The following is a 27,840-nucleotide window of genomic DNA, read 5'->3' as shown; positions in this document are numbered from 1 at the left end:
TTTGTCTGCTTGGAGGGAACATTTACAGTTGGTGCACTTGTAGACATAGTTGAAAAATCCACACTGTCACAACAAATTGAAAGGCACTCAGATGTCTGCACAGATCGTTGCACCGATGTAAGAATTGAAAGACGGTCGAGTTATGAATCAAACTTAGTTTCAGATACTAAGTGATTTTATTTGCTACTGCAAAAGAGCCTTTAGCCTTCTACAGAACAATGTACCTTGGAGATTGGCCTAGATAGATTAGAAAGGTTAACTAGTGGAAGCAATCCTGATTATTTTTCCCTGGAAAAAAAAAAGCAAGGTCGATCAATATTTATGTATTTGTTCATAACTCACCAGCAAACTGCAACTCATGTCCACATCCTAATCTAAGAAACAAGGTGTTTTGGAATTGAATCTGGTTTATTAAACACCCACACAGTAATTATCCAGTAATCTTCACCTTATATATTGCCAGTAATTTTGATCTTTGTATTCAACCATTTGAAAGAACTTTATCTACCACTGAGTTACAAGAGAACAACAGCTCACTCTTTTGTTCAGTTGGTGCTAACCAGCTAGTCCAAGCCTTTCATATTAGCTAGCTCACAGACCAGATTGGTAGTGCAGCTGCAAGAACCAAGACCGGAATTTGCGTTCATCTGCAGGATGAGACACTAAATGGAAAAACTGCTGATCATATTGGCCAGTCTTTCGCAATGTGAATGGCAATATTTACCATGTGCACCTCATTTTACAATGCATGTGCACTTATGATCAAATCAAAGGTAAATCTAAAGGAAGGACTTTGTTATTAATTTATAACTGTCTTAATCTTATGGCACGCCAAAGCAACCAAGGGACTCTGCAATAGAGTCTAATCCAACTCCATTGCTCAAGTAGTGAGCATGATGAGTTTACAAGTACATTTAAGAACTAACATAGGATTTAAACAGGGGTATTTAAAGTCTATACCTTAAAATAACTTCGAGATTATGAACTGCTTCTATTGCTGAATTTATAATATCCCTCAATAACTCAAACTGTAATGCTGTTACAGAAAATAAGCATCATTTTACAACGACTTAACTGGTGTCGTACACGTAATGTTTAACTTTTAAAAATGAAATGTTATATAATTAACCACGTTCCCTGTTTCTGTTGGTTCATCATTTCATCATTATTCATCATTTAGGCCCTCTTAATAAACGCTCGTCTTTAAAATTCTACTTTATGGAAACAATTAATTTCACTGGTTACATATTCATTTACGAGTTTTAATTCGAAATACCCACGCATGCAGGCAGTAGTCCATGCTCCTTGTCTAGCTACGTGGCATACGCCTCAAAACACTACGATGCTAGCACTCGTCGTATTTAAAAAATCAGAGATAACTTGACTTTTTTAGCAAACGACTCCCAATGACACATTAGTGCGCGCACTCGATGAAATAAAAGTTTAATAGCATGAACGGAAACGTGACATTGTGGCTAGATTTGCTAAACTTTTAGCCTAACTCAGCTAACCACTATTAGCTCGGTAGTTTAACATTTACTGTATGTTCTACAAGCACAAGCTGCCATCACAGTTTATCACTGATACAGGTCATATCTCCAATACGTGCGATAAATAACGCTTAAACGTCGCTGCAAAAGATCAAAAAGATCTGCTTTATCAAAACAAACTTACCATTTTTGTAAATGGGAATCAAAGCCACATCACACTTCCGCCTCCCTGGAACTTACGTAACGAAAGCGAAGCACGGTTTGCGTGACGTAAGGACGCACTGCGCTGTCGCTGATTGGCTCAAAGCACAAGAGTTGAAGGTTGAAACTACTGTCGAAGCTGTCAAGAGTGAGTGCTTCAATGATATCAGTTTCATAAAATAATTGCTTCATTTTCACATCGCAGTTGTTGGTCCACATAGTGCTAAGTTTTCGAAGAAGAATTTGTACTTCATTTGTAAGAACTAGAGGAAAATTCGAGTCGTCTATAACACGCTAATGACTCGGCGCCTTGCCATAGCGCCTATGCCACTGTGCTTTGTTCTATAATAATGCACACATAAAGTTATTTGAAGTCTAAGACGTCGGCACCTGCAGAGCCAGCTCGTTGCTAATGATAAAATCTATTCTGAACATATAAAGGAAAAATAGAAATGAACATTATTATACAATATTTAGATATTATACCCTCAAACTTGAGTACTAGCTTGAAAATACTTGAGAGTTGTTCAAGTCTGTAGACAGTAGTGTAGACTGTCTACAGACAAATGTGTTAAAACTATACTTTGCTAATTGGTATCATTCGTGGTGTGCTTGTCTTTGTTTTTAAAGTTTAATGTGCAAAAAATTACATTATATAGCTCATATTTCTCTCTTGGTGATGTAAGAGAGAAATTTTTGTGGTCCACTTTTCTCTCAAAGTTTTCACAATGATGTTCCCTCCCTCTCTAACCAGCCATGGCAGCATCTTAATTGCATTCAAACAGTGTTTCATAAATTTCCCCCCAGACATTTCCCTCCTCAGCACTCCTAGAAATTAGAAGAATAAATTTGTTTGCTCATTGTCTTAGACTGCTAATTATTTAGCTGTCTAAGACAATGTCTGCCTTCAGATGTGTTCCTAAGACAAAGAGATGGGCCGGGCTTACATGTAGGCTTACATTCCTCTTAATGTGGTCAAATTTATTTTCTTTTATATAGTTTACAGTGATCCATTTTGGCTACAGTACAATACATGCACATTTGATTACTGAAGTTAAATCAAGACTTGGTGTGGCCTTCTGTTTGTGAGATCTAAAATCAGGCCATATTTACATTTGCAAGAGTGAAACAGTCCTCAAGCTTTATTTTTTTAAAGATGTTTTTGACTTTTGGTTATTTTGAAACGGGATACTGGAAGTGTTACAGCAAGCTGACATCAGCGTGCTTGATGTCTGCTCCGACCTGATCCGGCTAATTTCACCAGAATACAAAGTACCTTTCTTTTGCAAACCACTTGTGTTGAGGTTTCTGTTATAAAACAAGTGGTTTACTGTAATAGTACTTATTTTTTCTGTAACCATATTATTAAGTTAGCAGAAAATGAACAAAAGAAAATTTGAAAAACTCCACTGCACTCGTTTTCTGTGATAATGGAGGCTGGCTTGCTTTGAACATATAATGTCTGCTTGCAGTAGTGGTTTCTGTTATGAAGAATCTGTCATGCCTTCATTATTCTTCCCATGGTTTTAGTGTCATCAAAACCAGCAGTAGGAGCACAGTTCTTAGTCCAGGTTCTTTCAAGTGAGTATGTTCACTTGAAAGAGAAGTAAATGCATTAACATACATTATGGCCCTAGTTACTATTCTTTAGTGGATCTGTGATTTTTTAGTTTCTTCTGTCTCTTCATTTTATCTTGAAGTGGCTGATTGATGTAGAGATCAGGGCTCCATTGGGACCATACTTTTTGTTGCAGGACTTTTTTTTAAATTCTTGTTAGTGAAGAAATAGTTGTTCTTTATGATTCTTTGGGGTTTAGGGTTATTTTCACAGTGCAAAATGAATTAGAGATCAGTAGAGTTTGGGCTATTGGTATAGGAAAACTATTGTACAGTACTGAATATAAGTGGTACTTACCGGACACACTGCCATACGATATTTTCCCAATACTTCACTCACGATATACTATTGCGATTTTTAACATTTTGCAATATGCAGTATTATAATAACATATATTGCAATCCCCTTTTTAAAACTGCTAATTATGTACTCATCTGTTTTATCTCATAAGATAAAGTTATTAGTTCAGTTATTTTTCAGCTGCAAAATGAGACACTGTCACTGCCATAAGACAGAGGCAGTCTGCTATCAGTCTGCGGTCGAATGGAGTCAAGTTGGCAATTGCATGCAATGTGTTTCTGATAATACAGCAACTAGCTGCGATAAGTTGTCAAAAATCACAAATCTGTTGCTGTCGATATAGACAGAAATTTGCATTTAGCTATTACATTTGCACTCAGTAACCTTCCTGTGTTACAGGAATATAACCAGAATACAACCAGCTGGCAGCCAGTTGAGTTGAGTCCCCTTGAGTTGTGCTTTCTGACAAAAACTCATTCAAACTTATGGCAGTCTGTCTGCATTTATAAATTAGACAGCAATAATTTGCAAACCTTCAACAATCTCTCTGAGAGTGATTGCAGTCTGTCCAAGTCAGACTACGACTGCAGGTTTCCCTCCTATCAGGCAATAGGAGTACTGTAGGTACTCATTATTTTGTGACCAATCTCAGCTTGTTTTCCTACCCAGTGGTGAAAAGAAAGTTTTCCATCTATAATCTATAATAAAGTTCAGAATACATTTCTGCATGTAAGTGAAGGCGTGTCATGTTGTGCAACATGTCCTACTTTTTTGTTGTTTCCCATTACCACTGCATCACATTTTCCCCTTCAGACAGCAATAATATATGTTCGAAGCATCTTGGTAAATTACAGTACTTTTTAAAACCCTGGTTCTAATGCAGAGGCATCTATCAGCTAGCTTATGGGGACATTTCACAAAGTCTGCCTCTGACATGATCAGGGTGTAGCCCAGTTCAGACAGATGTTTTAGCTTTAAGGCCGTGATTTACTATAGTAAATATTATATTTTCTGTAACTGTGCCCAGTGGCTGAAGCCAATACCTGGAAAGAATAACGAACAAAAGGCCCCAGCCCCACTTACTGTTGTTTAGGGCAGCATTGCTTTAATCCCTAACTGGTCATAAAAGCAGTGGATTTGCCAAAGAGTTGTCCTTTTCGTCTTGAGCCTATTGTGTTGGAGAAAACAGGAGGAGAAGTCCAGTGAAAGTACAGTGAGAGGATGGGTCTAATTGTCAAGGCTCACAAGGGAGAGAGTCAGCTATCTTGGCTTTTTCTTTACTCCTTATGAACTCCTTGTTTAAGGCACAAGATGCATAATTACAGGCCCTCTTTGTGACTCATTGGCCTGGTACTTCCTCTAAACAGAATTAAGTCTTGCTGTTTGCGAATGAGGCAATCCAGAAGAAGTGACAATGAAAAGGTTGAGCAAAAAATTACAGAAGGAGTAGAAAAAGAATGTAAAAGCTATGTGTCGAATCTCTAGGGTAGTTTTAGTTGATGATTTAAGCAATTCAGATGATTGCCTCTGCTGGCTGTGTTACTGAACAGATGCTAACAGTGAGAAATCAGTATTGGCTTTGATGATTCTGAGTATCTCTCCATTCCTCACAGGCAGTGCTGTTTATTTAATTGAAGTCCTTCTGTCATTACCACAGGGTCACCGTCCCTGAACAACAGATGTTACAGTAACTAATGAGTAGCCGGGCTCACTTTATGAGGTTAAAGTTGATGCCTTCAGCTCCCTAGTCTTGGTTGGCCCCTTTGCCTAACCACACCCCTTCGTAAGGCACAAAGGGTCAACTTTAATCTTTTTGCACAGTTCTTTGTGCATGCATGTGTTTGTGTGTGTGAATAGGGTGTGTGCGTACCCCCTGCGCAGAGCATGTCTCATTTTGAATAACCTTGACCACCTGCTCTGTCAGCATATGTGGTGGGGGATACATGTCACATCATAACTAAAAGCACAATGTCCAAAGGCACTCATTTTCATTTTTTCAGACATGTTCAGCTTGGCTAACTGCCAATTAAGCTGTCTTGCTTTTTCCTCCGTCTCCACTCACTTTGCCCTGTATTTAAGCAGGGAAACTGTCCAGCTCACCTCTCACTCGATGTGGAAGCAGTAATCATATGTTCTGACCTAGATATGCATAATCAAGTAAAAGTTTACTAGCAATCAAAGACACCCCCACCCCCTTTTTTGAGTTAATTACGTTAAAGTTATTGTAATCGTTAGACCAACTTTTTCACAACTAATAACAGGCTGTTTCTGGCATTAGTAGGATAGTTTAAGCTCCCATTAAGAAATACAGAACTGTGTAAAAGCATCCCTTATTTCATATTGTGCTTAAAAAGTGGGAAATGGATGTAGTGATTTATTGAAACATTAGCAAACATGTATGAATTACAGCGTAAAAAGCAAAAACAACTATAACAAGCTTAAAAGTAACTCTGGTACGACCAACGACCAACTTATCTGCATCCATAATTACATTCATTTTGTCAAGATCTCCAACACTACTGGCTGAAACGACCCAAACCGTGAAAGAGTCTAGACTGTGTTTTACTGATGGATACTGACACTCACTGCTGTACCTCTTTCCTGATCTCCTTCGTACAAACTGATGATGATTTGAACCAAAATTTGCATCATTGTTTAAAAGACCTTTTGCCACTGATTTTCAGTCCAGTTCTTGTGTAATTTGGCATATCTCAGCATTTTCTCACTGTTTCCCTTCCTTAAGTATAACTTCTTGAAAGCTGTCCTTGAGACTTGGGGCCGTTTCAATAGTAGATGAATCAAGTGAAGGGTCAGATGCATCTCTTTGCTGATTTTTTCCCCCTATTTTTTATGGACATGACTTTCAGATACAGTTTTTTTCCCGTATAGCTCTTTGGGAATCACTTTTTTTTCTGGTATAAAAAATATTATTTTATGCCTGTCGTCTTTGACATTTTCTGTAAATTCATCTAAATAAGTGCGGATGTATTATGAGTTTTGCAACAGATTACGAGTACCAAAATGCCCAAACATACAATTTAAAATCACTTCTTTCCTAACTTGCATATTATGTGTAGAGTTGGCATATAAAGACTGGACTGAAAATGAGTGAAAAAGCAGCCAATGTCAAACAAAAATAAAAAATAACTTTGAAAGATCTTCTGAAAGCCTGGAGAACTACTGCTCAAGATCACTTTGAAAATGTGAGTCTGGGTCCTTGGAAGCAAAATGTAAAAAAATGAGGGCTGGCTGGATGCATTTGCACGCTACTGTATAAATTTGATAATGTACTAATTGTATAAAACCAGTGAAACAACTGGTTTGTTTCAGTAATATTCCTCTATTTATCTTTAACAGCATGTAATTACTTTCCTGGTGGTTTCAAGGCAGACACAAAAACCTGCCAAAACATGTTAATCTCCGTGTGGTCCCACTGACTCAGAGAGACCCCCACTGAAGGCATACACAGGAACGTTTTTTTATTACCAAATCCAAGCAGTGAAACAATGAACCACATTGATGCAAAGGGAAGATTAACACAATCTTACACCACGAAAACAGATTGATTAGAGCACTGTCTTCGAAGGAGGTCTTAGGACTCAAAACTAACAAACCTACAAAATGTTATAAACACTCATAGGAATTGTTGCCGGAAAATTGCATTTTAATTTCTTCTTGTTTAGAGTGTCTGAATTTCTGTTTTTGGTGTTCTGCAGGTCTCGGATATGTGAGAAACATGAGCGGTACAGTTTGTCGAATTAGACTAAGTGATGATCCAGATACTCCGTACTTCCTGCGAGTGGACTGGGCCATAGACCTGGGTGCTGGTTTCACATTAGCTCTTACAAATGGCAGCTCAGCATGGATTGGAGAAGGTAAATATTTGAGATGTAAGAAGAATAGTTTAGAATAGATGAAAATTACCTTAAATTTAGGCTTAAGTGTAATAGAAAGACTTTCATTTTTTTCTAATTACCTAGTCTGAGTGGTTAGCAGGGCTGCTATTCATCAGGCAACCATTCATCCAAGCTGTCTAGGCACCTGGCCGACCCCCTTATCATATTATCATAGTGTTATAACTGTTGGTCTTTTAACAAGAGGGACAGACGTGACCTCGTTTCATCATCCTTCTTCACTCCTACGCTGCAGCTTACAGGTGTATAAAGCAGATTAAAATCTACAAGGCTTGTCTTTGTATATAGTAAGCCACTAGTGAGTGTCTGTGTGTGCCTGTGTGTGTCTGTACATGAATGCCCATACTCTGGAAGGACATCTGGAACATAACTGCTCTCTAGTTTTCCATTGCTGTCCATCTGGAGAGATGACAGGTGGAGATGAGTTTGTGACAGCTACGTGCAGGCTTGTAGCTCGTCAGTATTTCTCTGTTTCATGTGCTAATTGGGACTTTCAAGCCAACGTTAGCAGCTGTGCAGCAGCTGATGACAGTCCCCTTGGTTTCTCTGCATGCTTCCTTTCAAATCCGCTTTCACGTGCATTCATGGGTTACTACATAATAAATGTTTACACTTCTTGTTCTGTAATCTGCTCCTTCCCCTCTATCCAGTTTCTGTCAGGTGTACAGCTTTGAAAAAAATTTTTAAATATGAGAAAAATGCCTTTTAAAAGACAATAAGATGTTTGAGCAATGCTTTTTTTTTTTGTCAGTTTCAGAGGATGATATGACAAGGGAAGCCAATGACATAGGAGTCCCAAGAGAGAGATATGTTGAGGATCTTCTTCAAGCCCTAACAAAAAGTGGAGGAGGAAGAAGCGAAGACAAGGAGATGTATACCTTTGGCCTCTCTCCTGATCGCCGTTATCTCTTGTATGAGAAGACTTGTAATGATATTTCGGTAAGCAAAGGTTTTGTGTGGATTTGTACAGTGTTTGCTACAATAATCATTCATTATGTTTAGCATTTTATGGTGCAAAGTGCTAAGCATAGAAAATGAGTACGTAACCAGGTTAGAGATAAATCAGGATAAGGTTTTTGTAAAAAGTATGTATTAAAATGAATCTTGAGTCACCGATAAACTAATAAGAATTTAGTGGTCAAGGTTGCAGTGACCTTTACAAAACCTGTTTCTGGCAGTATTGAAGACAATAATGTAAACTGCAAGTTGACTAGTTTGCAGATGGTTACAGTAAACACTCAAGCAATGTCAAGCAATATGGACAATAGGTTTTTGAAAAGACAGCTGATGCTTTGGATGTTACATAAGAGAAGGTTCCTAGCCTGTCTTTACATTAGCCCTTGGGTCTTGCCTTACATAAATGATAGGTTTTAAAAGATGAATGCTAAAACTCACAGAAAGCTTTTTCAAGGTTGTGTCTCCACCTATTAAGAGACTAATGATGAAGCAGCCGGATTTTTGGCAAATAGAAAAGACAGACATGGGAGGAATGAACAGGATATTTGTTGGCTAAGAACCAAAGAGCATACCCTCATCCTTAAATATAAGCTTCTGTGGAATTGAAAAACTTTTTGCAACCACAGGAAACACCCCCTGGTGGCCGATCACATGCATGCTGGTTTGTTTAAGACCTTTCGATGTTGGCTTCACTTTTTAAAGACACAAAAGCTATATCCATCTTTTACATTGACTATGGTCTGGAAATCTTGGAATCAATATATCTTTCATAGTGAGGCAGGAACTAATTGCTTAACTTGAGCAAGTGCCGCACTAAACTACCCTTCGTTCTGTGAAAGCAAGTAAAAAGAGAGCTTGTTTTGAATGACGGTTGATGAGATGTCAGTCTTTTATGTAGTCCTCCTGACACGGGGATAAATATTTTAATGCAGGGTTGTTTTCAGCGTAAATGTCCTTAACAAATGAAGAGAAAATGCTGCTGTTTCATGCATTGAATGGATGTGGCACAAGTGTAAAAAGTGCAGCAGTTGTAATTTTCCTTGCCTGTAGCTTTGAAGCACAGGCCTCAGTGATGGGGCTCAACGATAGACCCCAATCTTATGGAGTAAAACACGATGTATTATCAGTACTCCATCTTCCACAGCACCATGGACTCCCCTCTTGTCACTGTTCCCTGAGGACATCTAACAACACACAACAAAATCGAAAGGAAGTTTTCTTGATTTTCCTTTTTTTCTTTCTTTTTGGTTTTTACAAGGGACCGTTGAAAAGATAAGGTTTATAGTTTCCCCACATTAAAGGAGAATCAGAAAGGCTTGGTGGCCTTCAGGCTACAGACAGGAAGTACTCAGTGCAGTTTGTTACCAGTCATCCAAAGGTAGTGTTATTAGTTAGTGGTGTAATGGCTGTAGCTGGAAAACGAGAAAAAGGCTTCTCACTAAAGGTTTGTTACAAGGAAAGATAATTATGGCTCACACTGTTGCAATGTTAAATTTATGCAACAGTCACTGACAAATACTGAAAAAGTTTAGAAACACATGTTGTATGCTTTGCTCAGGCAGGCAGGAATGACACGCTCGATGAAGCGCAGGCCATGGCGGTTGATTTTGATGTTATTTTTTTCAAACTGTGAGATTCTGCCTCTGAGGAGGTTACTTTGGGATCTTGTAATGCTGTGCTGGCAGATGAAGAACCCCAGGAGGTTAGGAACACTGTAGTAACCATAAAACCCAGATTTATGGAGAGGGCCATCCTCATCCAGCCATTTTGAAAGACAGTTGATTAGACCCCTTTTCTCTCTTCAGATCCTCTTGGCTTTCTTTATCTCTATTATTGTGGGCAACAGGGCCATTTGCATGCATGTGTCCATGTCCAAACATGTACAGACATACTGTTGGTTAAAAAAAAAGGCTCTGAGGCCATCAGCCTTTGCGTACCACACTTGACAAAGCTGTTGAGCAAGTGGTTGCTCATTCAGACACAGAAATACACATGTAGCTCAGTTTTAAAATCAAAAACCAAAACATAATTAACAATGTCTTGCTTATTATTATTGTGGATGTAGTAAGGATACTAGGTCCTACAATAACCTTTCACCTCTTCAAGAAACTTAAAGAAGTCAAGTCGCTTTTCTTTACCATGACCTGGATGACTGAGAACATCCTACAGTACATTACTGATGTTAACAGTAATTTACACATACTTTAAGATGCCTCGATTATTGTAACACCTTATGCTCTCCATTAAAAATGCCTCATTACACTTCATTAAGTCACCAGCTGTTTTCAAACGTGATCTTTTGGGTAAATCAGTTCGGGACGTTGTTTAGAGATGGAGGTGAGGGAGCTGCTGTGTATGATCTACATCAGACATTTGCGTTCCTACATGTACCTGCGTCTGTAGAGAAAAATTCAGTGCTGGATTCCAGGTGTGAAAATGGCTACTGGAATTAATTCATGCAGGATTCTTGCAGGACCACAGAAAATGATTGGCAGTTGCCTAAAATTGCGCAGTCCTCTGTATACTTAAAAAAAAAATTATCAATTCTCCATGGTTGCAGTTATCTTCACGATGTGCAGAAGAAAACCCATCATGACCAAATTTTATATAACGTGCAAATTCACATTTTATTCTTACGCCTTCTATTCATAGTATTTTTTCCTAATCTGCCTTCGTACTGCCCCCATTATTTATATGTCAGAGGTTAAAAAGTTTAACATATTTCTCGCGGCTAATTTGAGGGTGCAAGTTTCCTTTAGAAAGAGAAGAAAAGAAGGTGGAGACTAAACAGGTGGTAGATTTGACATGACGTTAATATTTTATGATTATGACCTCAGACGATGTAATGATGAATACAGTCGGCTGTTTCATGTTAAACTACAGCTAAGCAGGTGTTTTACACACATAAATTAGACATAATCTCCTCCTTAATGTCTGTTTAAGTACACATCTGTCAAAAATCCAGCACTGAACTCTAACTTAAGTCTTCTGCAAATGTGTTAAATCCACAAACCTAAGATTTTGGATAGGTCACTTGTTAATTTACTGTCATCTAAGAGTGTGATTTTTGTTTTTACAATTTTAGTGTATTTTATACCTGCCTGAGTCAGCTGCATTTCTGTGCTACAGTAAGTTGTTTCCATTTTTATTAGATTGATCTCTTCATAGCCTCTATTTTATATCATAAGAAACTACCTTTTTTAACAACTTCATTTAAAAGTTCTCCACGCAAAGACATTTTCCCACGCTAAGCTTGTACATGCAGTGAACGTTTACAAATAGGAGTGTGTGTTACATGTACTAGTAGTAGTGGTAGTGTAGTAGTTTTTAATTCAATTCCATTTCAAGAGACAGGATAGAATATACACTGTGGAAGAGAGCCAGAGATTAATAATAACTAATGGTTAAATGCAAAATGGTGCATAAACACGTAGTGAACGAAAAGAGGTGTGTGAAGAAGAAGCGCTCAGTCTATCATGGGAAGTCCCCAGCAAGCTGCAACACGACTAAGGGAGAATTCAGGGTCACTTGATCCAGCCCTAACCACATGCTTTATCAAAAAGGAAAATTTGAAACCTAATCTTGAAGTAGAGAGGCTTCTTGAAGGAAATGCAAAGCTCTTCTTTGGATGTTGGCTGCCTTTTTCTCTGTTCTCTGCCGACATGATGTCACACTGATTCAATAATCTTGAGGTCCAGGCTCTGGGGAGGCCAATCAATTACTGATGGTCCTCCACTGTGGCAGTGTGTTTGGGATCATTCTCATGCTGGAAAAATGAAGCTGTTGCTAATCAGGTGGTTTACAAATGTTATTGCGCAGTGAATCAAAATCTCGCAGTATTTTTCAGTGTTCCTCGACACCACTGCACTGGCTGAAATGTTGCCCCAAACCACGACAGAGCCTCCAACATGTTTTACAGATCGCTGTGGGCACTCACTGTTGTACCTCTCTCATGATCTCCTCTTTATATATTGGTGTTTTGGCAATTGGTAAATGCATCTTTCAGGCCCTGTGTCAGATCTCCACTGGATATTTTTTAAAATGATTCTTAAGGACATAAATTTCCAATACTTCTAATCTAGTCTAGATAGTTTTTTAGGCCTGCTGCTTCTTCTTCAGATATAGCTGTAAGCTTCTCAATGACAAAAGATACATAATAATAAAAAAAATGCTAAAAATCTTTGAACATAAAGCCAAGGACAACTTAAGTCAAGCACACAAACAGCTGTGTAAAAATTGCTAATGAATGGCTGATTAACTATGGAAGAATTACTATGGTTAACTTATCCGGTTGTTCAGTGATGACGCGACGAATCCTACTTCCGGGTCTAAAGTAGTCTGCGTTTAATATGGCTTTTGTGTTGTTAACATGTTTAATGTTATATATTTTCTTCTATTTGATCTCAAAAAGCTCCTAAAACAGTCAGTGATCACTGTTGACCTCCGTCGGCTTTTATTACCGCTAATCATTTATTTAAGCTCAGTTTTTAAAACCTTGGGATGTAACTACAGCCCAGCCCATGCAGCAGTATATGAATGACTAACCTCGTATTGTGGATGGATCAGTTGTTCTCCTGACTGAAGTTTGGTCCTTTTACAGCATCCTGCCATGCGATTACATTTGTTCCTGACCACCGAGAACACTCACGGTAACTTTTATCGAGTGGGAAAAAAGTTAGCTTGTTTATATTATGCTAACATAGCTGTGTCGCTAGCGGTCCCGTAGCACATCATTATATACCAGCTAGCCCAACTTCAGTAACCCTACAAACGTCACTGCTGTTTAGTTTTCTGTCTTCATTTATGCTGGAAGTGATAGCAGAGCTGTACGTTTTAATTTGTTTCCAAAACCCCGCAGTCAGGACATGCTATATTGTATTTAGATAGAAGCTAGCGAGCTAACTCCCTGCTAACTTCTAACTCTGTTAAATGTCATAAATTCAGTTTTCATGGATGCCTGGATGCTAAACTCAATTGTTACACCTGGTAGAGCAGAACGCTGATCATTTTATTAAAGATGAAAGACTTTAGACAGTTTTTCAACTCTCAGTAATGCCATAGTGATCGTTTGATATATGGACCTGCAGCGGAGTTTAGACCCAGACACGGCTAGTGACGTCAGACTGAACAACCGGATTGTTATCTTTTTTATCTATGAAGCTTTCACTTTTGGTCATTTACAGGCTCGTCTTTCTAATTTGGAATTCAGATTTTCATTCCAAGTACCCATCTCTTAAAAAATGATCATGTACATGATTTGCTGACAATTTTAATCTGTCATGTTCAAGTACATAATGGATAAATTTATACTAAAGAATAACAGAACTTAGGCTCCTCCAGTGAAATTTGTGGTTGGTGTCAAGCTGCACTGCTTGAGTCCCCAGTGAAATACTCGATAACTTTTATTTGACAAACAGAAAACATGGACACATCTGTGTCCCATTCGTTCACTTGTGGCTTCAATCATCTTCTGTCAGCTGTCAAAAATTACGGTCCAAATCCCGGTGCTTCGAGGCTGGCGCTGAAATACGACCTAAAGTGAAAGTGACAGGTTTTAGAAAATCACAGGAAGCCCCTGGATAACTGATAGTTTTTTGTATGTGTGTGTACATAATGGGTTTGTCATAGCGCTGCATTATTGTATACAACGTTAACAATAGAATTGTTTGGCTAGAGCAGAGAATTCCCTAAATTCATTTTTGTAATTGCAAATTTTTCATTGCCACGAAGTTGGCCAAATGCTTTTATTGTGGTTTGAGTTTAAAAACAAACACACAAAAAAACAAACAAAAAGTGCACTGACTCAAACACCAAATAGCAAAAATGAGGACAAATTGGTTGCATCTTTAGCTTTTGCAGTCCCATTGAAGTCTGGGAAATTGTGGCACAGCTGGAAGCCAGATTTGAACACCGACCACACAGAAGAGTCTGATCCACCAACACGTTTCTCCTGCCGGTGCCACCTGCAGCTTTCTGCAATCGTAGTCAGGTTTGTAGTTGTACCCTCTACAATTTGAATGACAATCAGTGCTTAGAACGACTGTTCCTGTTCTGCTGCAACCCAAAGTGACCATTAAGTATTTTTCTACGGTATCTGCACTCCAGTTAGTTCCGCGCCACATCGTCCTTGCCGCGTATGTGAAAGTGTGTCTTATCGGGATGGACTCATTGCTTTCGCCCTCCACTTCCTGGACTCTATCTGGCCTTACGCCTCTGCAGAGCGGATAAGGGAACCGATGGGACAAACGGATCTCTGCTTCGATGCCCAGACGTCAGTGTCCGTGCCCACTCTTGTACACTGTCTCTTTGTATCGTGTGCTCAGTGATCACCCACTCACTTCCCTGGTCCCTAAGACACAATAGTTATTTCCAGATAAAGAATTAAAAAAAAAACTTTTATCAGGGACATGTTCACGGTGTTTTTATTAGGATTTAGATAAACATGAGCGCATTTGCCTTGCATTGCATTTCTTCGTATCATTGGTCACCAGTTGTTAAACCAAGGTATTTTTTTATCCTTAGGGCCATATTACCTTTTAGATCTCCAGCGGTGTGCCAGATGGAGTGACATGGAAAGCTTTCAGTCCTCTGTGGCCACAGTGTGTTATGGTATCATTTCCAGTGGGACTGTGTTCTTCTGGCTTTGTCCTCCACACCTATGTCAACATTTGACCTTATGGTCTGGTTTGCAAGCTGGAGACATACACACACTCACACAGACTAACATAAACAAACACCTAGACCACACACACTGGACCACATTGAAATGTTGGACAAATTTGCATACATAGAAGAAGATTGTACATCCACAGTATATAGATTATTCATCGCTTGCAATGTCAGAAAAAACTAGCTGTATGAAGCATCTCATTTAATTTGAGTGAATTTATCCGTGTCTCTCTGTCCAGAAAGTTAAGTGTTATAAGACATATATTGAATATTGTTAGAGGCTGAAACTACTGCTGTGAGCAGTTTGCTTATTTTAGTGTTGTTTCAGTTCGGCAACAAAAATGTGGTAGTGGGTTGTGCATCACAGACAAACAGTCTGACCTCCCACATCTTTGCAGTGGCTGGCAGCAGTGTGCAGACTGACCTTTAACTTTATCTCTGTTTCCCAGGAGAGGAGCCCAAGCTCAAGAAAATAAGAAAAAAAAGCACTTCTTGTCCATTGCTGTGTTTTAACGTTGATCACTTACAGAAATATTTCTTTCTGTCTGTCACTGATATGTAGATATTTGTATCTTGCTTCACTGCATTTTCATATTTATACCTCTGTTTAGTGTACAATACTTCTTATGACTTCCATAGAGTAATGTTAAATATTTGGCGATGTGTTTACTGCAGTGGGTCTTCTCAGATAACCTTTGACTAAAGACAGTGAAAAAACACTACCTTTGGTATTTAAAAAAAGGAGGAGAATAAATAAACAGCAGCTGAGTTCCATTTCTAAAGTTAATCCTGTAAATAAAGGTTGTTCTTCCAGCACTTTAGATGTCTCTGTCTAGTGTCTTATTAGGGTAATACAATGTTGACATGTTGGTTAGGAAGATTTGTGAGTCCGTGTCTAAAACATCGAAGATAAAGTTCAGCATTATTATAGATTGAGAGAAAATCTAGGGGACAACATTCTTCAGCATAACATAACACAACATAAAAATATTAGATTACTCAACAGAGCCTTTATATTATCTGTTATCATGGAGCTGATGTATTGCGGGAGCCTTTCCTCTAGAGTGCAAGTCAAGGAGGAGTTTGATCTTTTCTCAAACTTCCCTTCTGTCTTTACTTGCTGTCAGTTATCTGGGCTTTGAATGATGTTTTCAAACTCTTCTTTTTCCACATCACAATCAATAATATGCACGTACAATTGTTTGAACTGATGATCTTGGAATCTGCAGTTGTTAAAGATCAACTCTTGTAAGCTTCTGGAATCGCCTACCAAAGCCCCGACTGTATGTTTATTGAAAATGTGTGTACTAGGCTTAAAGACTGGGCCAATGCCAGGAAACAAACCCATTTAACTGAAGTTTACTAATTCTGCCAAGAATAGTGATCAAACATCCAGCCAGAATTATGCCAGAAACTTGTTGATGGCTATCAAAAGCATTGAAAATGTATCCTGTACATTCATTCTACCCTGAAAAAGGAACCAATAAATCATGAAAAGCCCCAAATTACCATGACATTTATTCCCATGATGCCCATTAGTGTAAAATTTTGACCACGTCTGCATGTACCTTGTCATACTATACAAGTTGGTACATCGTCACAGTGGCTCTTTATCACTTCCCTCTGTTAACATTCACATTTTGCAGAAAAATTCCCATTCTTACTCTATCTACACACATCTCACTGTTTGATCTTAACAGTGGACTTTAACTTGCACAATAACTGAATCACAGCTATGTCAACTTGTTGATAAATTCTAATGCTCACACAAGTTCCCCCTGCTAGAAGAGGCTGCACTGGATCACCGGTGTTGCTCCACTTTTTTATGAGTTCTTGGGAATAGTATCCGGGTGGTCTTCTCTGAGTCCTGATTCCATTTGTTGTGATCAGCCTGAGCACTGTCGACATGGACGCTGACGAAGCTGAACTTAAGCATTACAGTTTCACTCCCAAAACTTGTGCAAGTTAAATAATTATCACTGTATAATAAATGTATTGCCAAATGATATTAAAAGAGCTCCTTGTGTGTGACAGTCACCAGTAATACAGAATACAAGTGTAAAGTTGAACAAGATTTTGAAATCTAATCATTTAATAATGCTTTAATTTAATAGTGCAGTCACAGAACCAGATGGTTTGACAGTGCTTGAGTTTATGCCAGCCATCGCAGCACAAGAGGGAGGGTCCACCCTGGAGAACTGTCGTCAGGCCATCGCAGGCAGAAAACAGCTGTGCGTTAACATGGTCTGGAAATCAGCATCTACCAGACCATGCAGACACCAGAGGAGAGCAGTGTGCCAAGTGTAAACTGGCAAAGCTTATAACAATCCGAACAAATTACCAAATAAGACGCAGGCGGGGTAAATGGAACTCCATGCCTACACTCAGCTGGCTTACATGGCTTGATTACTGCTGCCACGGATTTTTTGGTAGTCATCAATCTCCCTGTAGTCTTTTCCATATTTGTGAAGTTTTGCACACTGATGGAGCCTTGATATGGATGTACAGAGACAAACACCCTTCCAAGTCCAAGGCCCAAAACTGAGAAAAATGTAGTGTTTTGGGGCCATTTTATGTCAGTGTTATGTTAGACTATATGAAGCATAATTTTGCATAACATTAAATGATGTTCTGTTTGTCTTTGAATAAGGAAATATTCTACTGTTGTTATTGATAGGCGATACACGCTGGAGCCGATTTATATTTAAGTGATATTTCACTGGGTGTACTCACTGATGTTCCTGTCATGTTTAATGTATAACGTCTGTGTTTTGGTCATTTTATGAAAGGGCCTCTGCTTTGATGTTGTACTTCCTGCTTTAAAAAGTAGTCCAGAAGGTTTGACTACAAAGTGAGATGGGTCAGCGAGGAAAGTTGAGTACACTCTTGTTTGCATGCATTCATGTTCAGATGGTCAAGCAGAAAATGTAAGAGTTTTAGTGTTTAGTCATAAACAGCTGCAGTTTTTTTTTTACACTGCTGGAATTACAGCTACTAGGTCACGGATCGGAAAACTGATCAGTTTCATTTGTTAGCAATTTACCACCCAGAATTAAATCAAGCAACAGAATTCATTTCACTTTGGTTTGGCAACAAACTAAAGCAATTCCTACGTGTTCTTGGAACATGTAACAATGGGACAGAGTCAAAGCTCATCACACTGCGTGCTATTAAGCGTTTATTATTATTATTATTATAAATCAATGTTTTTCTGCCGCATTAGGCCTGGTTGCTCGCCTTATTTGCAGCACCAGTCAAACAATGCGTTATAATTAATGTGAGTGCACATGGAGCCTAACAAAGAAACTCCAGGTTAGCAAAGAAAGCTGATAACTACCATCTTGATGGCACTTTCTTCTGACTGGGATCTTAGGTTTTCTCAAGCTAGCCGAACATGCTTTGTAGAACACGCCTAGTTTGCCCTGTTCCTATAAAATGTCTTTGTTATTGTCAGAGTTTTGTAACAGCCATTAACAGTTAGTGTTCAAGGCCCTAAGAGACCACATTCAACCACTACTGAACACAGAGTACAGCTGGTGCTGATGGGAGTGTGAAATACTTCCATGGAAGAAGAGAAAAGAGAAGACGGAAAGTTTTGAAACTGAACGAAAGGCACCAGGGCACAGTAGTGCTTAGGATATAAAACTGGGGGCAATATGAAGCCACTGTCTGCTCAGTAACACATGTTCAGGTTCAACAGAAAAGGAGAAAACAGGTGTGTAGCCTGCCAGGACAGAATCAGCCCAGGACAAAAATGACAAGTATTTTATGAGAGCTTTTGAAGATGGTGGCTTTATTGCAGTGGGTCTGCGACCTCACGCAGCTAAGTGAAGATTTAACACCTCATTACCTTCTGGTTTTTCAGTTCTTTATGAGGAGTACTTATGTGTTGGTGTGTAAATGGAAACATCTCCAAGGTAACAAGCAAAGATAATACAGCTATATGATATGAACCGTATTAAACATGGTTTCTATTGTTAATTAGGATAACATTTTCCTCTTTAAAAAAACGACACATCACCTAAAAGTTAGAATTTCTCGATTTCTTTGCTCACTGCTTTTTGCCTCAGCCCTGGCCTGTGACTAAGAGCCAAGATGCAATCCAAATGAGGAATGTTTTATTACATATGAAGCCTGCCTGCGATTCCAAAGACTCACCGACAAAAACCAACAGAGAGGAAACTTTGCTCTCCCCTCGCATACTTTGCAGGTGACCAGTGAATTCATCTTCTGTTTCTCCCAGACAGAAGGACACTCCTCATCACCTGAAAAAAACTCTCCTGCTTCAGAGAAAATCTTATGTAATATTTGTGGTACGTTGTACTGTAGACTCATTGTAATGATAGAAGTGTGAAGCTTACTCATTTTTCACAGTGAACTGATTCTGGAAGCTAGTGATGGATCATTTTCGTAGTCATGATTTTGATGCCAGATGCGACTTTCTCAGGTCACTCCTAACTTCTAGCAGAGGATCCCCAGGTACTTCAGAGGTAGTTGTAAACCTGTCCTGTTTGTTGGTTGCCCTCAAAGGGAGGCAAGTGGAAGTTACTTCTCAGTGCAGAGGAAGAAAGACTGAGTCTATCTTCTCCAATGCCTTGCAAACCAAACTTTGTCTTGCTGTCTCATTTCACTTTCTGTCGCTGAGCTTCTTTTCCTCCTTGTTTCAGGTGCACTTGGGCTCTGTGGAGCTCCAGCCATCTCCAGACCCTCTGGAGCTGACCTGTGAGATGATTGGACAGTCCCTAAAGCGCAGCACAGATCTGGAGACAGAAAACTCGCGATTGTTGGAGCAAAACTGTAAATTGAAGCAGGATCACCAGCGAATACTCGGACAGTAAGGATAATGAGAGAAATAATTCAACAGAATCTCATAATTTTCTTAAGATGTTCTGGGCTGGTATTTATTGTTGATTGCTTCGTCTGCATGCACACTCCTTTTTCTCTTTAAGTTGCCAGCTTGTTTATATCCACAAAAATCACCCAGTATGACATCATCACTGGTCGCCCATCTGAGAATATTGTGGGATCCACCCATTATTGCGAGCTGGGTTTGTAATTTCTCGGAAATTACTTCAAGTGATTCACATGTCTTCAATTTTATTAATGCCTGGCATGTAAAATTAAAATAAAATGTGCTGTTGTTTATTCGCTTGTTGATTTCTCTCCAGAGTACAGCATGAGGTTCACACAGGACTTTTGGGATTAGCGTCATTCACCTTTGCAAATTACTATCAGATAGCCGACAAGAGCATGAAACCTCCACGCAGAATATTGTTGTCATATGAATGTGTTTTTCTCACCAGGCTCAAGCATCAGGTTCAGAAAAAGGAAGCGTTAGAGAGGGAAATGTACTCACGTTTTGTCATGGTGCTGAACGAGAAGAAGGCCAAGATCAGAGGTCTGCAGGAGGCTGTCAAAAGGCTTCGAAACTCGGACGACCATCCGAGCGACGAGGAGGGTGTACAAAGGTCTGCTTCGAGTGCTGTTATAGTGTTATCTGCCTTAAAAGTCCAATTTAAGGACAGAAACAACTGAATGTTGTATGTTATGTCCATAGAAGGGTTTTACCTGTGTATCAACTAATGTCCTAAAATGCACATTTGAATAGAGGCAACTAAAAAGCTATTCGTAGAATTTTGACGATTGGTTTTGAATAAGCCACAGTTCATTTAACTTTTAATCTAAGATGGACAAAAACAGACATCCTTTTTTAAATTTCAGAAACCAGTATCATCAGGTGATTGTTTAAAATAATAATCATTCATTCTAAAACAAAATGTTAATTTTCTATTGATTGACAGGTTTTTGTACATTCAGTCAATTTCTGTAGTTACACGTTAACCAGTAACAAGTAGGTCCTAGTCTGGTAATGTCCAGTAAAGTTTTCAGTCAGTTTAAAATGATTTCACCCTTTGATTTTCAGTGGAGCAGCCTTCACCTGAAAGGGGTACTCTCCCTGTGCGCTGTGTTGTAAATACGTGGAATTATGTATTTAGATTTTGGCCAAACATAGAATCAATCAAAAAGTTCCTGTCTTTTGTTTTACATCCACATTGCAAGTTTTGTTTTCTAAGAAACTCAACAAAATGCTGTCAGAGCCACATGTGTGCTTGCCACACCTCTGGCTTTGGCTGACTTGTTTTTAGTCAGGCTTGTTAAATAGCTTTCATCATTACAGGCCACTACAGGGTGCAGAGCATGGAAGATTTTACTCATAGTTTCTGCTCACACTGTCCTTTGTGGTCAGTAATATTTAACAGTGAAAGACGAGTACTCAAAAGCAGAGTAAAATGAGATACTCTGCTGTAGTTTCTAAAGCATATCCACTTGTCTGACTCAGGATTCAGTTTGTGGGCGTTACAGGAAACACTTCGTCTTCTGTAAATTCTTTCAGTGACAATCTCACAACTCAAGGTGAAGGCAGTCCGGACAGAGGAGAGGAGACCAGTCAGAGCATCCAACCCTCTCTGGAGCCAACTATCCTCATTACAGGTGTGTGTGTCTGTGTTTATGGGTGTGTTTGCTTGTGTCAGAGGGAACAACAGTCCCAATCAAAAGTGGTTTCCCCGAGGATGAGACTGCTGTATGCTCAACCTCTGAGTGACCAGTTATTCGCCACAACTACTGACACAGAATGCATAAAAATGTAATACAGTCACCAGACAACCACCAACCTTTCCTACTCACAGGGAGGTTAATGGGGTATGTAACAACATGGGGGAATGATCCATAGCCCAAATCCATCTTGCCCAATGCAATGGTTTTTCAGTATTCCAACAAGTATAAACAAGCTGTTTCAGCTTTTCTCAAAACAACCTTGTGTTCCAGTAGCTGCTCAAAAACACATGCAGCATGTCTTGGAGCAGGTTGTGCAAGTATTGAACATGGCAAATTTACACCCTTTCCCAGTATTCTGACGTAATAGGTCACGATCTTATTTTCTAATGATGCGGACCAAAGTGAAGCCCTTGAGTTTTCGCTTTCCTCTCGCCGATTTTACTGTCCAATAAAGTTGACAGTTGAATGTAAGTGAGTACGTAAGCAAGGGGGTGAGGGGTTGAACATAAACTTAAAAGCACACATAAGCAGAGCGCATACCCTCTGGTCGAAGGGTTCTGGGAAACACTTGAGTCATAAACCCACACAAGTCTGTTGAGATTGCTTCAGCACTGCTGGCCATTAGGTGGTCTTCACCTTCCTGCGTCTCGCAGTGCTGGAGTAACGTCACATCTGAGTCATACCCCCCTGTACTGTAGTGCTGCAATCTACTGAGAAAACCTAGATCACTGTATCAATGGTTTTGTTTGTGGTTGCAGCCAAACTCAAACCACCCCGAGAGAATACAGTTGAAAAACACATTGATGTCGTTCAGCAGATTGTGTTGCTTGGCTCTTATTTTCTGTGCTCTCAATCGCAAACACATGCACATGCACCCTCTGCTCTGTGCTCTGTGTCCCGTCTTGGCTTCAGTGAAGATGGATGGAGGAGGTAGATTAGCCCGTGTGGGGCTTGGCTCACACAGTCGGTTGTTTGCGGCCCAAAAGAGTCTTATAATGCTTTCTTGTATTTTCAGCTTGTCAGTGACATCTCCAGGCTTTTACCTACATATGAATCTGTCTCTATTCTCAGCATTTTAACATTATGGGTGTGTTTCCAAAGTCTTTGGGCGTTTTTTTTCTTGGCCGAAAGCACAGTGGTGGAAAAAAGCCGTATGCTCGTGTCACTCTCTGCTAGCATTAGATTCGTAACCACAACAACCGATTAATTCATAGACACCTTTACGCCGATCCATGAACATGAAACATACACATAATGAAACACCTCACTGATATTACTCCAGGTGAGTCCACACACACGTGGCATCAGATCAAACATTTCCCCTGTTGACCTCTGTGCCTCAGGCTGTGTTTCCATGTTGAGCAGAGCTGGAGGCTCTCTTTGACCTCGAGTTTTAGCATCTGACACCATAGGAAGAATCGCTCACAATGAGATAACTTGAAGATAAGAGCGATAGAGACAGTAGGATAAAGGGACGTTAAAGAAAAGCATGTCACCTGAGGGGCACACATGTGACTCCTGTGAGGGAAAGGAATAATGGGTCTCTAATACCAGCCTCCACACCTCCTTCATTAAGGTAACTGTAAATACTGAATCTGCAGTAACATTACCATTACAGTACTGAGTTTTAGCTCTTAATCAGTTCAGCCCAAGTATGTCTTTGTTCTTACGTGGTGCCTCAATCTGTCGATCTTTGCGTTTGAATGGGCTAGCAGCAGTGTTGAAGGGCAAACAGGTGTGTTTTTCCTTCTGTATATAAACTATTGTAGCGTGACCAAGATTGTTAGGAATGCCAGATCTTAATTACCGATAAAGATCACACCTCTGAAGGTGTGGAGTCCTCTGGGGTTAACAGTGGTAATCTGGGGTAATTTGCCCTGGAACTGCCAAAAATGCACCAAAAGTGACACTGACAGAGTATGAGTGTAAGCCATAAAGCTGAAGAATTTAGGCTTTTGCAATGTAGCCACCCATGTAATTCTAAAAAGAAATGAAATTAGACTCTAATAGCCTGTATGTTTCTCTGTACGTGAAGTATCAACAGTTTGTGCTCTTTGCAGGACGTAATCTGGTCTGGGAAGGGATCCCCGTTGACCGGACTTTTTCTGATGATGATGAAGATGAGCAACCAAAATGGAAGCGTAGGTTGCTTCACACCTCGAGCCCACGATCTTCTGAACAACTTTAAATTGTAGGTTTGTCAGAGAAATAATGCAGTTAATGGAGCAGCATATTTTATATCATAGTTGCTTAAAGTTAATTTTGTGTGGAACCGCTCTTTACATATAGTTGTAGTAAAAGGGAAAAAAAAGTGTAATTGTAAGAATTTGGATCTTAAATTTTAAGAAAATGTGCAGTTATATGTTGCAGATTTTCAAGTAGTACCATGTAAAGATGGTGCCAACATGACACACAATGTCTCCGGTCCTGTGTCGGTTAATAAATAAGTTGTTCCATGTGACCCCAAATCAAAGTTTAACATCGATGCATGGAAATCATTTCAGGATTAAAGTTTTATTGCACTTTGAAACCTCTTAGCCTCAAGTTTTATTCAGCAGTTTTTTCCCCCCATTTGTAGGTTCTGTAAAACCACTACAGTGACAGATGTGGGTCGATCTACTGATTTTTTTTTATTCCCCGTTATTTCCATTTCACCCAATTAAGGAGGATTAAATCATCGTCTTGTCGTCATCATCTGTTTTAAAAAAAAAAAAAACACTTATGTGTAATTCCCAGCATCTAACTGTCTGTCTACTGAGGCCTGAACATTTTTTAGATGAAATATGTATTCTTATATTGCTGGTTATATTAATCCACAGAGGTATAAAGGAGTCCAGCCACTGACAGCAGCGGTCTTAGAAGTGGCCCTGGGCCACACATGCTATAGAGTAGCTGCTGTCTCCACCTAATAAATAGGATTAATTAAGAGGCATCATTTTATTTGCACTCATCAGTTGTGGAAAATGATTTTTAATGGTTTTTAACATTGTCTCTAAACATTTGAAAAAGTGAAATCTAGCATATCTTTTGTGGTTTCTCTGGCTGATGTGCTGCAGTAGAAAGAGCTGAGGTTGTTGGACTGCTGCCTATAAAGAGGCTCAGATTTATATTACATCCTGTATGCTACTAATGTAAAACAGCAGTGAGAAAAGCAACCTTCTCCAGACTTTGTCCACAGTGAGAAGAGGTGCAGATAAGTGAAATAAAATGTCACCTGATTACTGTTGGTGTTTTGGATTGCGTTGTCATAATAACATCAACTTCTCTGTGTTTTTATAAATCATAAAATATAGTTAATTTAATATATGATGCCTCTGTGGTAGCAGCACTTCTTTAACTCTACAAACATTAATAGTATCTGACAACTGCTTATATTTGTGTGTTGGCTAGCATTTGAGCTTCATGCTTCACTCCTCCTCCTCTCACTTGTTGGGTTGAATATAAAGTTAATGTATTTCATTCTGCGTCATCACACTATATCGAACTGTATTTCTCTAGTACAGCTAAATATTACACGGAAAGCTATAAAATATAAATGTGATGCATGTTTTACTGGTTCAAACAATATTTGCTTCTTTTTCTCCATCTCTTGTTCTCAGCCTCCTTTTCAAGAAATAGATGGCGCCCGGGACTATTCACGAACATTTTAATGAGCAGGTTTTCTCTGCTTGCTATCTTGCTATGTGGCAGGCTAGTTCCAGCCACACACGACCAAAACAGCGACAGCCGGGCAGCAGTGTCCTGGAAGTGTCTCCAGATTATGATGCAAGGGTCTCTCCTAGATTGTGAAAGTGAATTCAGAAAGCCAGAGCACATCACAGCATCTGGATTGCTTTAACTGTGACAATTACCTACCACATCTCCTAAGAGACTAGTTGCTTTACAGTAAAGGGGTGAAAAGCAGTTACTGATACAATCATTTCCCAAATTCTCTCCATTCTGTGTTGCTGTAAAGATTTTTCCCAGATGTGTCAGTGGCCATGCGATAACAGCCACTTAACACTGTCTGGGACTATGTCAGGAACCAAAAGTGTTTCTGCTAATAAGCTGAAGAACTCGGTAGAGAATCTGGAGCACGACTACGGAAGCAATTTACGAAGAGTCTCACTTTTCCCTTAGCTTGAATTTGACTCCAGCTGTAGTCAGATCTCAGCTCAGTGTGAGAGTGAAGAAAAAGGGGGTCAACATGCTACACCCAGAAAAAAAGGGTGTCACAACCAGGGAACTATAACTGCTTTCTTAATGCTTAATGTCCTGCTGATGTTTTCCTCCCTCTTTCTATTATGAAAACAAACTCGAAACCGTCTCTTTCATTTTAACTTTCAAAACTAGCATTTTGCAAAAGATAATTTGGCCCTTAATTTTTTTTTCCCTCTTTTTCACGCAGCCTTTTATTGTGTAGATCAGGGGTGTCAAACTCAAATACACAGTGGGCCAAAATTCAAAACTGGAACAAGGTCGCGGGCTAACATTAATATTTATTGAAAAAAAATCTTCCTCCAGATTTAAGAATGAATCTCTTCTTATGGACTCAAACAAGTTTTGCTGAAAAACTGAATATGGAACGAGCAAAGCTTAATATTAAACAATATATATATTAGCTGTATAATACCAGTAGGCCAGCTCTAATAATAATTTGGTATGGCTTCGCGGGCCAAATGTAATTAGGCTGCGGGCCAAATTTGGCCCGCGGGCCAGAGTTTGACACCTATGGTGTAGATATTATGTGGCCCAAACTACCTGAGGGTTGATTTTCAGGTTAATGAGGTTATGTTGTCTTTAAGCTTCTTCACTTGCCCGCATTGTCCTTAACATCTGCTATCAGCTTTAGGTTCTTAGTTCATCGCCGTGTGTTTTCAATGAGACAGTAATGAAGCTTTGGATTATTTGACCCTTTACATCTGAATCCTGGACCTTCTTGCTGCTGCTTTTGATGATACCTTTATGTCTGTTGAAAACCACAGGTGGCCACCGGGATTATCCCGCTATATGTTCTTGGTGGTTTTAGTAATCCCCACTGGAATGTCACACTGTCTGTTTACATCTCATCAATAAAGTATTCTGAAAGCAAAACAAAGAAGAGTATCAAAGGTTAATTTACAGATGAATGCATGACAACGTGCGATGGACAATGAGCTTACGCTGAAAAGGAGACAGTGCTGAATATTTAAGGGATTTCCTTTATTACAATGCGTACCGGTAGTTGTTTGATTCAAAATGCTCCAAAGCAAGATCTCGTTCTGTTTTTGGAATAAAAGCTGATAATTCGTTTTTAATTTGGTAAAACCTGCTGTAAATGTGCACATTTAATGTCTAAATATGTGGGTTTTTTTATTTGATTTTAAATATTTACTGTAATTTAAACACATAAAGGAGATTTATTTTTCAAATGTTAAAAATGTATGTAAAATACCTCTGAAGAAAATGTATGTTAACATCATTATTAAAAATTTTGCATTTCAACGTGGTTGTCTTTTTGTATTTTCTGACTTATATATCATTGAATAGGACACAAATAAGCATGTTTTATTTGATTGTGTGGTTAATACTTTATAACAGGGTTAGACAGTTTATTTTCCCAGTGAGCCACATGAATAACTGGGACTGTTGTTGTGAATTGAGCCCTCCACAACAGTCCCAGTGTCACGGTCAAACAGGCAGGACCCAAGTGCAGAACTGAATCGTACGATGAAAGGGAAGTTTATTTACATGTCGACACCAGGTCAGATATATACATATATACAGTGAAGAGAGTTAGAGGGGCTCCAGGGAAGTCCAGGCGAAGGGAAACACATCCAACACTCCTCTTCACACGATCAGTGATTCACTCATCCGAAGCTCACAACTCACTGTGGTCGACTCTCACTCACAGTTTCTCGACAGGGTCCGAAGGAAAACAGGAAGGGGTCCAGGAAGGTCTGTACACAGACAGCAAACACACGTTAGGAAACCAGGGAAACACATTCAGAGAAAACAGGAACCACAAAGAGAGCCGGGACTACACTAACTGAAGTAAAACGATCCAGCGAAGAACATCACCCAGGCGCCGCCTTAAGTAGTAGCAGGTTAATCAAGGATGATGGGCAGCTGGTGAGTCAATTTGCAACCAGGCGTGTTGGCCAAGGTCGAAACC

The 27,840-nt window shown here is 39.3% G+C and overlaps 1 protein-coding gene across 3 annotated transcripts; it reads left to right on the top strand.

Annotated features, from left to right (window-relative positions):
- The first annotated feature begins 1,677 nt into the window (after window positions 1-1,677).
- On the top strand, window positions 1,678-26,060 carry LOC113033123 (DNA repair protein XRCC4). Of its 3 annotated transcripts, XM_026186518.2 has the most exons (8): window positions 1,678-1,839; window positions 7,326-7,484; window positions 8,275-8,462; window positions 19,817-19,983; window positions 20,453-20,617; window positions 21,544-21,641; window positions 23,768-23,898; window positions 25,307-26,060. In XM_026186518.2, the coding sequence occupies exons 1-7, from the start codon at window positions 1,686-1,688 to the stop codon at window positions 23,893-23,895; spliced, it is 1,059 nt and encodes a 352-aa protein (XP_026042303.1). In that variant the 5' UTR covers window positions 1,678-1,685; the 3' UTR covers window positions 23,896-23,898; window positions 25,307-26,060. The 3 variants fall into 3 exon arrangements, with proteins under 3 accessions (XP_026042303.1, XP_080165268.1, XP_080165269.1); XM_080309142.1 differs by lacking the exon at window positions 25,307-26,060 and having other exon boundaries at window positions 23,768-24,237; XM_080309143.1 differs by lacking the exons at window positions 7,326-7,484; window positions 25,307-26,060 and having other exon boundaries at window positions 23,768-24,237.
- The last annotated feature ends 1,780 nt before the right edge of the window (window positions 26,061-27,840 follow it).

Source organism: Astatotilapia calliptera, chromosome 12, assembly GCF_964374335.1.
Source record: "Astatotilapia calliptera chromosome 12, fAstCal68.1, whole genome shotgun sequence".
Taxonomy (NCBI): domain Eukaryota; kingdom Metazoa; phylum Chordata; class Actinopteri; order Cichliformes; family Cichlidae; genus Astatotilapia; species Astatotilapia calliptera.
Note: the sequence above shows the minus strand (reverse complement) of the source record. Positions and strands in the feature narration are given on the sequence as shown.

Bases quoted from the DNA above. Each gene is read 5' to 3' on its own strand.
- LOC113033123 (XM_026186518.2), top strand. From the start codon at position 1,686: ATGGGAATCAAAGCCACATCACACTTCCGCCTCCCTGGAACTTACGTA. The intron at 7,485-8,274 runs GTAAATATTTGA...TTTTTTTGTCAG, and splicing joins CTCAGCATGGATTGGAGAAG to TTTCAGAGGATGATATGACA. The intron at 19,984-20,452 runs GTAAGGATAATG...TTTTCTCACCAG, and splicing joins CACCAGCGAATACTCGGACA to GCTCAAGCATCAGGTTCAGA.